This window comes from Kogia breviceps, chromosome 13 (genome assembly GCF_026419965.1).
Source record: "Kogia breviceps isolate mKogBre1 chromosome 13, mKogBre1 haplotype 1, whole genome shotgun sequence".
NCBI classification, from domain to species: Eukaryota; Metazoa; Chordata; class Mammalia; order Artiodactyla; family Physeteridae; genus Kogia; species Kogia breviceps.
In genome coordinates, this window is record NC_081322.1 from 71,681,016 (window position 1) to 71,697,878 (window position 16,863).

The 16,863-nt window shown below is 36.1% G+C and overlaps 1 protein-coding gene across 2 annotated transcripts in view; it reads left to right on the plus strand.

The window, feature by feature from the left end:
- The window catches only part of UTRN (utrophin), a 506,315-nt gene that overhangs the window by 223,643 nt on the left and 265,809 nt on the right, over positions 1-16,863 (plus strand). For both annotated transcript variants that reach the window (XM_067010961.1, XM_067010960.1), the window contains 5 exons: positions 1,810-1,945; positions 3,639-3,788; positions 6,864-6,939; positions 12,337-12,551; positions 14,579-14,696. In XM_067010961.1, coding sequence (XP_066867062.1) covers positions 1,810-1,945; positions 3,639-3,788; positions 6,864-6,939; positions 12,337-12,551; positions 14,579-14,696 — 695 coding nt within the window. The remainder of the gene's footprint in view (positions 1-1,809; positions 1,946-3,638; positions 3,789-6,863; positions 6,940-12,336; positions 12,552-14,578; positions 14,697-16,863) is intronic.

Sequence of the window (16,863 nt, forward strand, 5' to 3'; positions counted from 1 at the left end):
TCCAAAGTTGTTATTTAAAGACTCTTCCATACAGAGGGTAAACTACCTGTTTTGGTACTGGTAGTCTAAACAGTTCACACTGTTGCTTTATTTATTTATTTTTTTAAATCTTGAAGCAGTGTTCTCTCCTGATGGATATGTAAAAATGAAAACTTGTGGGCTTCCTTGGTGGCGCAGTGGTTGAGAGTCCGCCTGCCGATGCAGGGGACACGGGTTCGTGCCCCGGTCCGGGAAGATCCCACGTGCCGCGGAGCGGCCGGGCCCGTGAGCCATGGCCGCTGAGCCTGCGTGTCCGGAGCCTGTGCTCCGCAACGGGAGAGGCCACAATAGTGAGAGGCCTGCGTACCACACACACACACACAAAAACAAAACAAGAAAACTTGTGGTTTTGTAGTGATTGTCATTAATTTTTTTTAAATTGAAGTATAGTTTATTTACAATGTTGTATTGTGTGAGTCTCAGGTGTGCCACAAAGTGATTCAGTTTATATATATATATATATATATATATATATATATATATATATATATATATTCTTTTTTATCGATAGTTTTTTTCCCTTATAGGTTATTACAAAATATTGAGCATAGTTCCCTGTGCTATACAATAGGTCCTTGTTGATGATCTATTTTGTATATAGTATTGTGTGTATGTTAATCCCAAACTCCTAATTTATTCCTCCCCCACTTTCCCTTATCAGTTTTTTAAACATTAAAATACTCTCCTTCAAATATTAGACTCTCTATTAAATATATGATTTATTTAGCATTTTATTCTCTCTATATATATAGTATTATGTTAGGTTTATTTGTGATTAAAAAGAGAAAGTCATACCCATGAAAAATGTAAATTCTTATTAGGGATGACATAATGTAATTCATTTAAAAAATTGCTTTCTATTTTTAAACCAGCAGCTAATAGCAGCAGCTATAAAAATGATACCACCACCAAACTCTAAACAGCTTTCAAACTCTTTCTTAAAAATACATAATCTTGTTTGTCATATGAGTTCTAGTCATATTCTCATCTTTTGACAGATGGTTTATATAATTATAAATGTTATTCTTATAACATTAAAAAGATGTAATTGAGGCAGTTTTTTTTTATATTCATATGACTGTTTCCTTATAGCCTTTAAAACTTTGGCTTTGTTTTTTCTAGATCTTTTTTTATAACTTGGTGCTGTATTCAAATATAATACTTCTTTTAATGAGCTAATCAAATTTCTAATTTTTCTTGTCTTAATATTTGTAAAAATTTCCCATTCTCAGTATCTTGCCTTGTTCTTGTTCTTTCTTTCCTATGAATAAAGTAGAGTAATAGTTGCAACCTAATGTGAATAATATGTCATATAATGATACTTTTCTATCTCCATGGAGTACTCAAAGAATTATGTATTTTTCCTTAATTATTTTAGATAAAGATATTTTTCCTATTTTCTTTTTAAAATCTCCATTATGTTATACAGTGGTATCTAGCTTAAAATAAGTTTTTAAGTTTCTATAGTTTTTCTATATAAATTTCTATATAGTTTTTCCTGATGAGAGAAGGCAACATTATTTAGTTTTAATGTTTTTTAATTTAATGAAGGAAGAAATCTTATTCTTATGTTTGTAAATAATCTTTGGTATTGCAGAACATATGTATTACTATTAACACTCATTTACAAATACATATTGAAATAATTAATACATATTAAAATAATTATTTTGTGTGTGTGACGTATTTAGTCAGAATATCTAATGCAAATATGTAATATTCTAGTTAATTGGATATTTTTTCTCAGTGTTTTTCAATAATATCTTTTAGGTTAAAAGGAGAAAGTAAGCAGGTGATGGATTATAGAAAAAGACTAGATGAGATTATCTGTTGGTTAACAAAGGCTGAGAATGCTGTGCAAAAAAGATCAACCACTGAGCTGGAAGAAAACCTGCAAGAATTAACAGTAAGTGGTTTATTTGTCTCTATATTTGCCGGTGCTTTTCGATGCATGAATATTTTCACTGCAGATAAGATACTGCATGACTGAAGAAGAAAAGGAGAAGAAACTTTGTCCTTTGTGATAAATGTGGTTCACTTTAAAGAGGAATATCTTTTTTTTTAAATTTTAATTTTAAAGAGCAGCTGTCATTTTATTCTTGGAGTGGTAAGGCTTCACACGTATAAAAGTAATAAGTCATGTGGTCTCAGTATTGGACCAAAGGTTTCTGGAATATTTTAAACAGGTGTCATCATTTCAGAATATAATAATGCTGTGAAGTACAGTTTTTTGCTTTTGGACTTAGAAGATAATTACTGATTACTATCTATAAAACTGGGTCCTACAAGAAGACTCAAAGTGAGTTGAGAGTAACTCACTGCATCTTACTATGGACTTAGCATCATGGTTGTATTAATCAAATTTTCTTTGTTGATCTGCAACCAACAAGAATTGTTTATAGTTGTATAGGTATACAACATATAAAAATACGTAAAGATATATAGATATGTTAATATACCCAAATATCCATATATTTTTATATCCACAAATTTTATATTTTTGTGCTAAGAATTAAAGTACTTGTAGGAGAACAATAAGCGTAATGTGCTCACATTTTTACTAAACAAAAAGAAATTGTGTGTGAGTGTGGATACACACATCAGTGTGCAACGAAGTATACCTAAAAGGATACCCACTAATCTGATGAGAGATATTTTCTAAAGGAGTATGATTGAGGTATTGTGGGAAAGAAACTTAATATTGATGAAAAATACATGGCAAACAATTACTAAGTTTTCTTTTCAAAATGTGACAAATACCTAACAAACTTGCTCCTGTCTTATCTAAAAATTTCAATAGTTTTCTTGGAATATGCCTTTTGTAAACAACTTGGGGGCAGTCATAGGAGGTGGGACAGTATATTAGGGTAAGTAGAGATAAGGTAGAGATGCATGCATAAAATGCTCCTGTTGTTTCTGGGTTTTTTTTTTTTTTTTGCCTTTCATTAGAATAGACATCATTTTATTAGCAAAGAACAGAATGTTAAGGTGTCGATGTAAATAGGATATAATATGACCTTGTTAAGAGACAGGGGGTCAAGGGTAGTAGTTCCTGTACACACAATGCACACTGAAGGTGGGAGGTCATTCCCAAATTAGTTACAGTTTGTTAAGATAAGTTCAGGCTTCTTAGAAGTTTATTTTCCATTTAAGAAATTAAAGGTCCAGATTTATAGGAGTACAGTAAGTTGCTGACATATGAAGGAGTTCCGTTCCGAGAGCGCGTTCGTAAGTCCAATTTGTTTGTAAGTCCAACAAAGTTAGCCTAGGTACCCAACTAGCACAATCGGCTGTATAATACTGTACTGTAATAGGTTTATAATACTTTTCACACAGATAATATGCACATAAAAAACAAACACAAATAATAAAGAGAACATTTTTAATCTTTATAGTACAGTACCTTGAAAAGTACAGTAGTACAGTACAACAGCTGGCATACAGGGGATGGCACGTATGTTCGCATCTTTGAAAGTTAGCAACTTGAAGGTTCATATGTAGGGGACTTACTGTATTTCCCAAAGAGATTCCTAATACAGTTCTTGATCTTTTCCTGGTATGACAACCTTTTAACCATACCTCTCTTCTGACTTCTTTAGGACTTAATCCAGGAGATGGATGATCAAGCTGAAAAACTCAAATGGCTGAATAGAACTGAATTAGAAATGCTGTCAGATAAAAGTCTGAGTTTACATGAAAGAGAAAAAATTTCAGAAAGCTTAAGAACTGTAAATTCGACATGGAATAAGGTGTGTGTTAAGAATTACTGCAACACCTTTCTCATGTTTGCTGATTTTGTTGTTAAAGATGTGGAATCAGGCAACTGTTTTACTTTTAAGTATACCCAAATATGGGCACATTTTATTAATGCTTACGAATATTGATAATTATATTTTTTTCATCTGTCATGGATGGAAGCATATGTTCTCAAAGAATACTTATTTTACATGGAATTTTTTTGGCCTAGGAGATTTATACATTATTGACTATATTAAATAATGAGTATATATTAGAATTAGGCAATAAAATGCTAATAATTATACTCTGAAAATGAAAGCATTAAAATAACTTTGTGATGTTGCACATGACTTTTCACATATGTAGATTTATTTTTAATGATTTTATTCATTCAACATGTATTTACTAGGTTCCACATGGGATGTAATGTTATGTGGCTACAAATATGACTAAGATAAAGTCCTTTCTCTCATACTGTTACTTTTTTTGCAGTTGAAACAGAGGTAGATAAAGTAATTGATTTCTATACATTTTGGCTTGGGTACATACCATAACAGAATGTGAGGTCTGTCTGGGACATTGAATGGGTACGTTTCTGCCTTGGTTTGGATAGGTCCCATATCAGTCATTTTCCTCCCTCATTACCCTTTTAAAATGATGGCACTCCTTCTATATCTAATGATTTAGGTGCTTTATTGATCTAGCCTGTCTGCTTGAGAATGACCGTCTTGATGAGTTACTGTTACTGATGACTCACACATCTGTATCTCTGGCCTGGACTCTCTCATTACTCTAGACTTCATCACAGCTGCCTGCTCAGCATCTCCACTTCAGTGTCTAATAGGTGTCTCAGACTAACATACAAAGTCAAACTCCTGATCTCCACCTCCCTCCTGTGCCTTCTCCCACCTCACTTACTGGTAAATTACATCCTTATTGTGTTTTATGCCAAAAACCCTGGACTCAGTCTTATGACATGTGAATTACATCTCAATTAAAAACAAACAAACACATAAACCTTGGAGTCCCTATCATCAGCTTCTCCTTCAAAATACCTGTCTCTTTGATGGATGGTTTGAATGGGTGGCTAGATGACTAGATACATGAAAAGGCAAATACAGCAAAATTTTAACCATTGTACACATGGAGTGGCACATGGGTGTTCCCTGGGCAATTCTTTCGGCTTTTCTTAGGTTTGCGAAATTTCATAAATTTGACCATTTCTCACTACCCCGTGGCCACTAAGTTGTTTCAAGCCACCGTCATCTCTTGTTGTGTGATTTCTACAATGGCCACGTCACTAGTCTTCCTGTTTCCTCCTTTTCCCTTTGTCAGTCTCTTCTCAAGAAAGCAGCCAAAGTATTTGTTAAAACATAACTCAGTTTAAGTAACTCCCCTGAACAAAGCCCACTAATGGTATTCCATCACATTCAGAGTAAAGGCCAAAGTCCTTATTGTGACTTATTAGGTTCATTATGTGCTGGCTTCCTGTTATCTCTCTGACTTCATCTGCTACTCTCTCTCCCTGTGCTGCTTTCCAGACTTGTTGGCCCCGTGTCAAACATGCCAGACTCAGCTTGTGCATATTCAATCAGAGCACATGTATTTATTTAACACAGAGGATGTCAATGGGTATTGTGTAGAATAAGGTATGGTGGTCACTTCGGGAGCACGATGTTAGATAGAGCCAAACCTTCCTTTATCACAGGACTTCACGTAGATTTTACACTAATTATGTGAATTATGAATGTCTAAGACCAAGCAATGCTTTGTCTGTAGAGAATTTCAACAAACACATTTTAAGAAATACTAATCTGAGATATTTCATTCATTCATGCTTTTATTCATTCACTTAATAGGTTTTTACAGGACTCTCATTTTATGCCAGGCACCATTTTAAGAGCTAGGAATACAGTGAAGAGCATGAAAATGCTTCTAACCCAAAGAGCTTATTGTGGGTGAGGCAAGTAGATAAGCAATTATAACAAAGAGGTATCCATGGGGACATAAAGGTAGGGCACCTACCTGGCTTTGGGTGATAACCATGGAAGATTTTGTGGAGATCATATCCAAGCCAAGATGATAAAAGATGAATGAGTATTGGTCAGATGGAGAATGGAGGAAAAGGCATTGCAGGGAAAAGAAGCAGTAAGGGAAAGGGTCTAGAGGGGATAGAGAGTGAACCTGAGTCCTGGAAGTAGCTCAATATGAATTGGAAGGACAAGAGATACTTGCAGAGACCTAGGGGCCTCACTATGCATCACAAGGAATTCGAGTTCAGTCTTGAGGCTATTTCACCACCTTGAAAGCAGTGGGAAACTGTTGATGGGTTTTAAACAAGTTACATTTTGAAAGATCACTATAGCTGCACCACAGAGATGGATGGAGCAAACCCAAGGATGGATATGCTTAGGACATCAGGACATCAAGTAACCCCTCTGAGTAAAGCTCACCATCCAGATCAGGGTAACTGATCTGGAAAAATAGTTAGAGTCATTAGGCAGCTTTATGAAGAGAGTGTCAAGGAGGCAGATGATGAATCCGTACTTGGGCACATCTGAATGTACAGTTGACAGGGAAAGCTGGACTGAAGAAACGTTTTGGGGAGTCTTCAGCCTCTTAAAACTCCGTGTGATAAGTGAAACCATTAGAAACCAGGACCTAGGGAGAGAGACCAGTATCGAGGGTTGGAAGACCAAAACACTTACCCTGTAGAATGTTGGTATTTGGTGGATGGGCAGAGGAAAATGAGCTGGGGAAGGACACTTAGAAGATCAGTCAGAGGGGTGGGAGTAAGATCAAGATTGTAGAATATTAACAAAATTCAAGGGAGAGAGAGTGGCAGCATTACATGTTGCAAAGGGGCAAGGCAGTGAAGGACTGGATGACATTCTTGATGCTAGTGGAGCTGGCGGTCAAGCAAGACTGCAGTGGATAGTGGTTAGTGAAAGTGGACACAGAAGCTTAGGCATTGAGGGGGAGGAAAGCGGCGGCATTATCATTTAGAAGAACGCTTCCTCTTCAGAAAATATAATCGTCTTTATTTATATACTATCCTTCTCTTTCTGTTTGGCCTGATGCTCTAGATATGCAGAGAAGTGCCTAGTGCGCTGAAGGAACGCATCCAGGAACCCTGTTCTGTTGCTCAGACAAGAATTGCTGGTAAGATACAGTTTATTTCTTTACAATTTTTTTTTTTCGATACGCGGGCCTATCACTGTTGTGGCCTCTCCCATTGCGGAGCACAGGCTCCAGACGCACAGGCTCAGCGGCCATGGCTCACGGGCCCAGCCGCTCCGCGGCATGTGGGATCTTCCCAGACCGGGGCACGAACCCGTGTCCCCTGCATCGGCAGGCGGACTCTCAACCACTGCGCCACCAGGGAAGCCCTACACAATTTTTTATACATAACACAATTTTATGATTATGAGCATTGTATGTGAATTAGAAAAACTTATTTAAAAACACAATGCAGCTGTGATTTCTTACTCTGCTTTTAATCATTTGAAAAGAACATCTTCTCTAAACATAAGACATATTTCACTGCCCAGTGTGTGCAAGGCATTCCCTCTCATGGGAGGTGAGACTTTTAGCCTCTCCTGGGACCAGAGTAGAACCAGGTGCTGCTGGAGGCAAGGGAAGAGGCAAAGTGAGGACACTGGAAAATAGTTTTCTGGGGACATACTCGCTGTCCTGCTTCTGTTCTTATCTTACCACTCCTCGATAATCTATTCTTCTGATAGCAGCTAAGTGATGCTTTAGAAACAGGTTTGATGTCACTCCTTTGATTTCAATCTTTTGATCACTTCCATCATACATAAGTGAGTTCTACAGTCTTACCGTGGTCCAGAAGACCATGTATGATCTGTCTGCTACCTGTCTCTGTAATCTCATTTGTTAGAACTTTTTCCTTTGTTCATTCTGCCCCAAACACACCGGTCTTCTTGCTGTTTCTACCATGCCAAGAACACTTCCATTTATGGTCTTTGCGCTTGCTGTTTCTTCTTTCTTTCCTACCCAAATGTCCTTCCCTCAGATATTGCATGTTTCACACACTCACTTCGTTCAGTTCTCTTCTCAAATAGTCCCTTTGTAGATGGCCCTTTCCTGACCTGACCACTCTATGTCAGATACGTCCTGTCTCTCTCCAAGATACATCCTGTTTCTCTCCAACTTCTTGCATTGGTTTTACTTCGTGACGTATATCCATTCACCTCCACCAGAATGCAAGCTCTGCGAGGTCAAGGCCTTTGTCTTACACATTCCCATACCTGTAGCATCTAGTCAAGTTGCCTTGCACATTGTAGGTTCTTAATAGATAATCTGATGAAACAATGAATGAATATTTAGGTTTTTTTCAATTTTTTAAAAGTACAAAAAGTGACAGTGAGGATTGGGCAGAATGTTGTCTGAGGTTTTCTCTAGGGTATGTGGTGGTGAATGACTGGGGTGATCGTGGTGAATACGGGCAACTTGACTTTGCTAGCTGCTGCCTAGACTAGCTGTTCCAGGTTACCCTTCCACCAGCTGAATGTGAGCCTTCTCATTGTTGTACATTGTTTCCAGCACTCCAACATTTTATTCCCAGGACCGCTGTATGCTTTTTTAAATTATTGAGTACCCCCAAAGACCTTTTGTTTGTGTGAGTTATGTCTATCAATATTTACCTAATTAGAAAGTAAAACTGAGAAATTTCAAAAGTTATTTGTTTGTTAACTTGTTAAAATAACAATAATAAAAAACATTCTGGTAATAAAATAATATATTGTATAAGATATTAAAATAAGAACGTATATTTTCCAAAACAAAAAAAATTAGGAAAGTGATATGGCATTACATTTTTGAAAATCTTTAAATTTCTGCCATAAGAGAAGACACCTGGATTCTTGTATCTGTTTCTTCATTCGCTCTATTGTGATATCATACGTCATGTAGCCTTGAGTAAAACGCCACTCTACATTTGAGAAGGAATGAGCCGGAAGAGGCAAATAACTTATTATGATGATGATCGTAGTTTTGGCATCCACACCCCTTGGAAGGGTCTCTAGGGACCCAGAGCTCCCCAGACATCACATTTGGAACCTATGACCTGTGGAGATGGGGCACTTCATTTTAATTTGCGTTTCTTCAATTACCTGTGTGCTTGAGCCTTTTAAAAATATGTTTATTGTCTTTCTTATTTCCTCTTCTGTGGATTGTTGGTTGATGTTTTTTGAGTTTGAAAAACTACTTTTGTTACTAATTCCTTGTCTGGAATGTGCATTGCAAATACCTTCTCCCTTAATCTTTGGCTTTAAAATTTTTTATTTGTGGTAGGTACTATTTTCAGAATTCTTAAACATTAATGATATATTAATAGCTTTCCTTTCTGTGATTTATTTTAGAAATCCTTTATTACTCTGAAGTCATAAAGATATTTTTCTATAGTTTACAATTTTAGTTTTCATATGCAGGTCCTTAATTCCGCTGAAAATTAATTTTCCTAAGGTGCGTGTGAGGTCAAAATCTGCCCCATCATCTACCCACTGCAGCCATGGGTCACCACTCTTCCCAGCATCATTTATTGACCAGTAAACTCCTCCTCATTGATCTATAATGTAGTCTCTGCCAAGGTCAGGCTTCTCTGCCACCTACGCACTGTGGCTGTTCTCTTCTAGTGGTCTGTTTGAATGTCTGGATCTGTAATACACGAGGTTAATCATTCATTATTAGCTGAGTAATACAACTAAATATCTGGTAGGGCATGACCCTCTATCAAAAATAAAATGTTTTGACTGTTCTTGGCCCTTTTCTTTCCTATATTGATTTAAAAATCAAAATTTGAATGTATAATTTGGTCAAGTTACACACAAACCTGTTGGGATTTTTTTTATATTGTGCTGAATTTACAGATTGACTACATTTTTTAGAAAATTATTTAAGCCTCATTTAATATACCTTATGCTAAAGTGCGTCTAGATAGATCTAATAATTAATTCAACCACCTCTTGTATAAAAACTAAAGAAAAACAATTACCAGTCTCCCACTGTTCAAAATAAGACAAAGACATACAAACAAAAAATATAGAGAAAATATATATCAAATCTTTGGAGAAGACAAGAGTAAGTTCTGAGAAGACAGTCCCCCAAGACAGATTTATGGATTTGCTCAACTGAACTTTGTTAACATATATATGATAAAAAGGAAACAAATTAAATCCGAAAATAGAAACATTGTTTTCAGCAATGTGACGGGGTTTATCTTTCTTGCATAAAGAGTTCATCCAGATTGATAAGGAAGCAGATAAAGGACACGTACAGTTATAAATTATACCATATTTGATTACCAAACATGAAGAATATTTATCCTCACTGGTAACCAAAGAGACATGAAATGAAGCAATGGTGAAAGATGTGTGTTTATCCATAGAGATAGAATTTTGTTTGTGTGGATGCAGGATGTTCATCAGTTCCACACACTGCTGGGAGTCTAAATTTCCAACTTTTAAGGAAAACAATTTGGCAATCAGTAGTAGATACATTCAATTTTTTTCATATTTTTTAACCTAGTAATTCTGTTTTGGGAAATTTCTACTAAGGTGGCAGTCAGAACTGTAAAGAATACACAAAAAGATACTTCTTGCAAGTTCTTATTTTTCTGATTTTTGGTGGGTTGTTTTGCAAGTTTTTTTTAATTCAACAAATATTTATTGAGCACCTACTATGTGCCAGGTATAGTTCTAGGTGTCAGGGATTCATCAGTAAATACACATAATAGATAACTGAAATACATGGTATATTGGAAGAAAAATAGAGAAGTGTAAGAGAGACTGTGCCACTGAGGTTGGCCGTGGAGCACATGAGGAAGTCAGGTGTGCCAAGAGGATATTGAACGTTTAAAAAGAATATCAAGAGACCTCATTTAGAAGATGATAAGTAGGCAAAGCCTAAGAGCAAAAGCACTTTTGTTGAATTTCCTTAATATTATTCTTTATGTTCTCTGATGCAGTGTTGTGATAGGAATTTAAATATCCTTGACAGATGGCTATAGCTGCACCTGTGTTAAGTTCTATGCTTCTTTACACCCAGTTTTTTTTCCAGTTTTATTGAGAAATAATAGACATACATCACTGTATAAGTTTAAGGCATACAGCATGATGGTTTGATTTACATGTATTGTGAAGTGATTACCATAAATGGATCATCTTCTCATATAGATACAATTAAAAAAAGAAAAAAGGAAAAAAAAATTTCTCCTTATGATGAGAACTCATAGGATTTACTCTCAACAACTGCCCTATATATCATACAGCAGTGTTAACTATAGTCTTCATGTTGTACATTACATCCTTGGTACTTGTTTATTTTGTAACTGGAAGTTTGTACCTTTTGACCACTTTTCTCCAATTTCCTCTCCCCCAGCCCTTCACCTCTGGTAACCACAGGTCTGATTGATCTCTTTTCCTATGAATTTTTTTTCTTTTTAGATACCATATATGAGATCATACGTATTTGTCTTTCTCTGTCTGACTTACTTTACTTAGCATAATGCCTTCAAGGTCCATCCATGGTGTCTAAAATGATAGGATTTTCTCATTTCTTATGTCCGAATTATATGTATACATTTCAGTACTAACTCCTTATCAGATATAAGGTTTGCACATATTTTTTTTCCCATTCTGTGTAGGTTGTCTTTTCACTTTGTTGTGTTGATGGCTTCTTTTGCTGTGTAGCAGCTTTTTAGTTTGATGTAGTCCCACTTGTTCAGTTTTGATTTTGTTGCATATTCAAAGAGTCAACACCATGACCCAGGTCAAGGAGCTTTATTCCTATGTTTTCCTCTAGGAGTTTCATGGTTTCGGGTCTTACATTTAAGTCTTTAATCCATTTTGAGTTAGTTTTTTGCGAGTGGTGTAAGACATGGGTCCAAATTTACTGTTTTATGTGTGAATGTTCAATTATCTTAGCACCATTTATTGAAAAGACTATCTTTTCTCCATTGTATATTCTTGGCTCCCTTATCAAATATTAGTTGACCGTATATGCAAGCTCTTTTTTAAAGTAAAAGTTCAGGAGTAGTCTAAGTATCCACCTGTAGGAAAAGAGGTAACTAAAAGAGACTATATACATAGATTATTACATAGGTAGTTACAGTGATGTTTATTAAAAGTGACTAATGCTCATGTTGTAGAGGGAAGTGAAAAGAACGGAAAATTACAAATAAAATGGCTTTACAATTAAAGCAAAAACATCTTGACAAAATAAAATAACACTCCTAATTTTCTCATGGTTGATGTACTTTTTATTATATTTTCTCTTGATATCAGCATTAGTTACTTTTGAGTTATTGCTGCCCTAGAATGTGGTGAGACTGTGTGTTTAATTGCCATTATGGCAACCAAAGACATATAGATAGTTCAGGAAATACCATTGCCATTTCAGTATTAAAAAATAAAAACCTCTTTCAATTGTTTTACATAAACTAAATTTTACATAAATACACATACATGTCACCATTACATCACCACAGTCAGATTATCCTGCTGTGTTATTGATACTTTGCTACGTTTTTTGTTTCAGCTCATCCCAGTGTCCAAAAGGTGGTGCTAGCATCATCTGCATCAGATATTCCTGTTCAGTCTCCTCGTACTTCAGAAATTTCAGTTCCTGCTGATCTGGATAAAACGATAACAGAACTGGCTGACTGGCTGGTGTTGATCGACCAGATGCTGAAGTCTAACATTGTCACTGTCGGGGATGTAGAAGAGATCAATAAGACAATCTCCCGAATGAAAGTAGGTACCTAGTGTAAAGCTTGTCATGGAAACACCAAGATCTGTTTGGATCACTTCTGATTATCTTAAACTCTGGGAGAATGAGCTTTAAAAAGTTCTTGACCTGTCAAACAGCCATCCTGGGCTATAGCTCTGATGAGTAAAGCTTTTCTTGTATTTGTGCTGTTTTTGTAAGAACAGGTTTAACAATGTGAGCTGTAGAGTCACTGTATTTTTATGTTCGAAAACTGGTATCGTAAATCCAGCCACATCACTATAAATGTAAACTGGTGTTACATTTAATGCCTAGTGTCATGTAGAATAATTTGTTGAAGCGCCTTTTCAACTTATATTTCATAATGAGCTTATTTGTTTAATTGCTGACATCCTAAGTGAGAATCTCCTGACTGTAGTTTTATTTCTATACATATGCCATCTAATATCAATTTGTAAAGTTCTTTTTTTCCACATGCATTGTGTTTTTGGTACTGGACTGTGTGCTGTCTAGGGATATTGAAAAGAATATACCAAATAGAAACTGGGAATGAACCATGAAATAATAACAGCTCTTGCTAACTCTTATTAGGTGCCTAATGCTTATGCTAGGTATTTTTCTGAGTATTTTACATGTATTATTTCATTCACTTTAATAATATTGTGAGGTGTAGGTATCAGTTTTACTCCCATATTAAAAACATGTGTGGCCAGGCACAGTCTAATAAAAGCTGTGGGACAGGTACACGCCACCTGTAAGGGGGAGCCAGAATGAGGAAAGGGATTACGTCCACAGTGAAGGAAGGCAGATGGGATTTTGACATTTAAAGACAAAATACATGGCATTCCTGGTATAGGGACCAGGGTGAATAAAGACATGAGGTGGGGAGCATGCAGGATATTGGGTCAAGAATTGTGCAGGAAAGAGGTGTAGTGGGAAGTCAGAGAGCAAAGGCAGCTCAAGTTCACATTGTGAAGGAGCTTGTAGACCACGCAAAGCTCTTTGGACGTCTAGTCTGTAAGCAGTTGCCAAGCATCTTGTTTTTCCATTTTTCTTTTTAAAATTGTGGCTGGAGACTGATGGTGACAGTGCTCTGCTTGAGTAAGAAGACTGGGAATTGTGCAAGAGATGCTTAGAACCAGGAGAAAAACCCTCGCTGAGGGGCTGAGATGATGTTATTGCAATTAACAGAAATCAGGAACAGAAGAAGTGGAATGTGGATGAGGGTTTGATTGATTTAGTTTCAAAGATGTTGTGTTGAGAGGCCCTTATGCCATTTGGAAGGAAACGATCAGCATTCACTGAACTGTCTCTTTGCGATTCAGGATTAGAAGTTGTGAATAAGCCATTTAGAAATAATATTTGACACTGTAGGAATAACTGAAATCCAAAAAATCAGTCAATTCACAGAGGAAGAGCTGGGAGAGAATCTTTGGAAATTGTGTTTTCTAATATTTATGGCTATTAGTTCTATACTTAAAACACACCATGTTCCTGATATTGCTAACTATTCTCCCATATTTATTAGTACTAAGAGACACAAACTTTCTAGAGCAGCAGTTTTTCATGTCTAAGATTATTTAATTTGCAGTTATTCCAATTAGGATTTTTCTAATACTTTACCTCCATCCCTGTAGATGCCATTAGTTTATATTCAAATCTGATGTAGGACAGATATGCAAAGCATCGGCTGCAGAAATCACTACTGATGTTTTGAAAGCACCTTTTAGTTTTCAAAGAGATTTTCTTCGTTTAATTTCCTCAGAGTTGATATAGCTGCACTGCAAGCATTTTATTATTTCTTTTTGTGAAAATAAAAACACAGAGAGGTAAAATGCCTTGCCTGGTAATCCAGGTGATGAGTGGGAGAGCTGAGACTTGAACCTAGGACCTCTGACTTCAATTCCTGCACTTTCTCCACTACATCACTGATGCATCACTATCTCTTATAGGAGGAAAACAACAACTTTGATGTCAGCACAGCAATTTTGCTTTGTTACTATTTTATCATATGGCTTATTAACCTATTTTAACAATCATTTTGTCTTAACAGATCACAAAGGCTGACTTAGAACAGCGCCATCCTCAGCTTGATTATGTTTTTACATTGGCACAGAATTTGAAAAATAAAGCTTCCAGTTCAGATGTGAGAACAGCAATCACAGAAAAATGTAGGTTTTAAAAAAATTATATATCATCATTCACTTTCCTTGAAAATGGTAATACATATACACACACACACATACATTTTTGAAGATTATTCAACCAGAAATTAATATTATTTGATAATTTGATATTTGATACTCTCTATCTGTTAATAAAATAGCTTTCCCTTTTAAAAATAAAATATTTATTTATTTATTTACTTATTTATATTTTTGGCTGTGTTGGGTCCTCGTTCCTGTGCGAGGGCCCTGTTTAGTTGCGGCAAGCGGGGGCCACTCTTCATCGCGGTGCGTGGGTCTCTCACTATCGCAGCCTCTCTTGTTGCGGAGCACAGGCTCCAGACGGGCAGGCTCAGTAGTTGTGGCCCACGGGCCCAGTTGCTCCACAGCATGTGGGATCCTCCCAGACCAGGGCTCAAACCCGTGTTCCCTGCGTAGGCAGGCAGACTCTCAACCACTGCGCCACCAGGGAAGCACTCCCTTGTTTTTTATTTTTTGTGAACATTGTCATAATTCCCTTATGAATTCCTTAAAGTATTAATATCATTACTTTTAAGTAATCACTGATACATTGAAGTTTTTTCTTTTAAGTTAGAATTTCTTTTAAAGGAACCAAAAAAAACCAAAAGTTAGAGAAACCCATAGGAATGCAAATCCATTCTTCTGTTATATTCACTGAAACCAAATCTTACTGTGTCTCTTAACTCTTCTTCTCAAAAGTCAGTCCAAAAATATTTATTGAGCAGTTATTATACACCTGTGTGCCTGGCATGAAATTGGGAATACTTTAGTTAAATAGAAAATAAAACAAAAGAAAAATTAAATATAAAACAGCAACAACAAAATTCCCTGTTTCAAATTTGCTTTCTGGCTTAAAAGCATCCATTAAATCTGTATGACATACAAAACAAAGTCAAAATTCTCAAGAATGTCACATAGGGGCAATCACTGTCTGCTTCCATCACTCCCTTTCTCTCTTTAGCCCTCAGCACTGTCTGTAACTATTCTGTACTGTATATATTCTTTAAAATGCCCTGACATTTCTTAGTCTCCTTACCTTTATTCACATTATTTTTTTTCTTCTTGGCCTCTCCCCAGGTGAAATTCTACTCAGCAGCTAAAATGTCACCTCCTTTGTGAAGTCTCTCCCACCCTCTTTTAGTCTCTGGTGAACTATATTTTCTATCTTTAGTTCCTGCTGTGACCTTTTCCCCCATAATTTCGTTGTAGATCTCACAGTTAATTCTCTCTCCCCTCCATAGACTGTAAATACTCCCCCTTTTGGCCCTGAGGCCTCCCCCAGGGCCCAGTACCAATTAGTTACTTAATATTTATTTGTGGTGGAATATAAACTGGAAGGTATTTTATTGCCTAGTCTAATATTTTTGAAGGAAAGTCCACTATTCCCCCTATAAAAACTGTTTTGATTTCAAAATAAATGCTGCAGCAACAGGGTTATTATAAGAGATGGGTTAGCAGAGAACTTTTAGTGTGTCACAATATTGGTTTATTTTTACTAAGTAAGCCATTTTCTCCCCCCCCCCCCTTTTTTTTTTTTTAATTAACTGGTGGATTGCTTCTGCCTATCGAACTCTGGAGTAACCCTGTTTCCCATCACATGGCAAAGGAGCTTCTCAGCTTTGGTGACACCAAACTATTTACAAAGCCTTCTCCACTTTGCTTTCTCTACCATCTTTTGTTTTTTCCTCTACCCCTCCTCTCTGTCCAGAGTGTGCTTTTAGGTTTTCTTCTCCCGAATATCTTCCTTTTTCAATGTAACTCCCTCTTTTTGTTTTCTCTCAATTTTTTCAGGTATAGAGGCTGCATGGTCCATATCACTATTCATTATATGAAAAACCACCCTCAGCCAGAGGGTACTACGAATAGTAACTTGCTTTTTGCACTTATTTCCAATGAATAGGATAATATGCTTATCTTTTATGATAAACCTCTGATACTTGCTGTCACTTGATATCTTTAGTTTTATTTGTTCAGTATTAAAGGATTCTATTAGTTATAGTACTTTATGTAACTTTGTAACTGACAAGTAAACCATTACAGTAAATTTTCACACTTTCTAAGTTAAAACGTAAGCAATTTATTTAAACTGTTAGATAAGACAGCATAAAATAATCTCACTGAACAATGTTTTTAGAATTATTTTACATAAGTA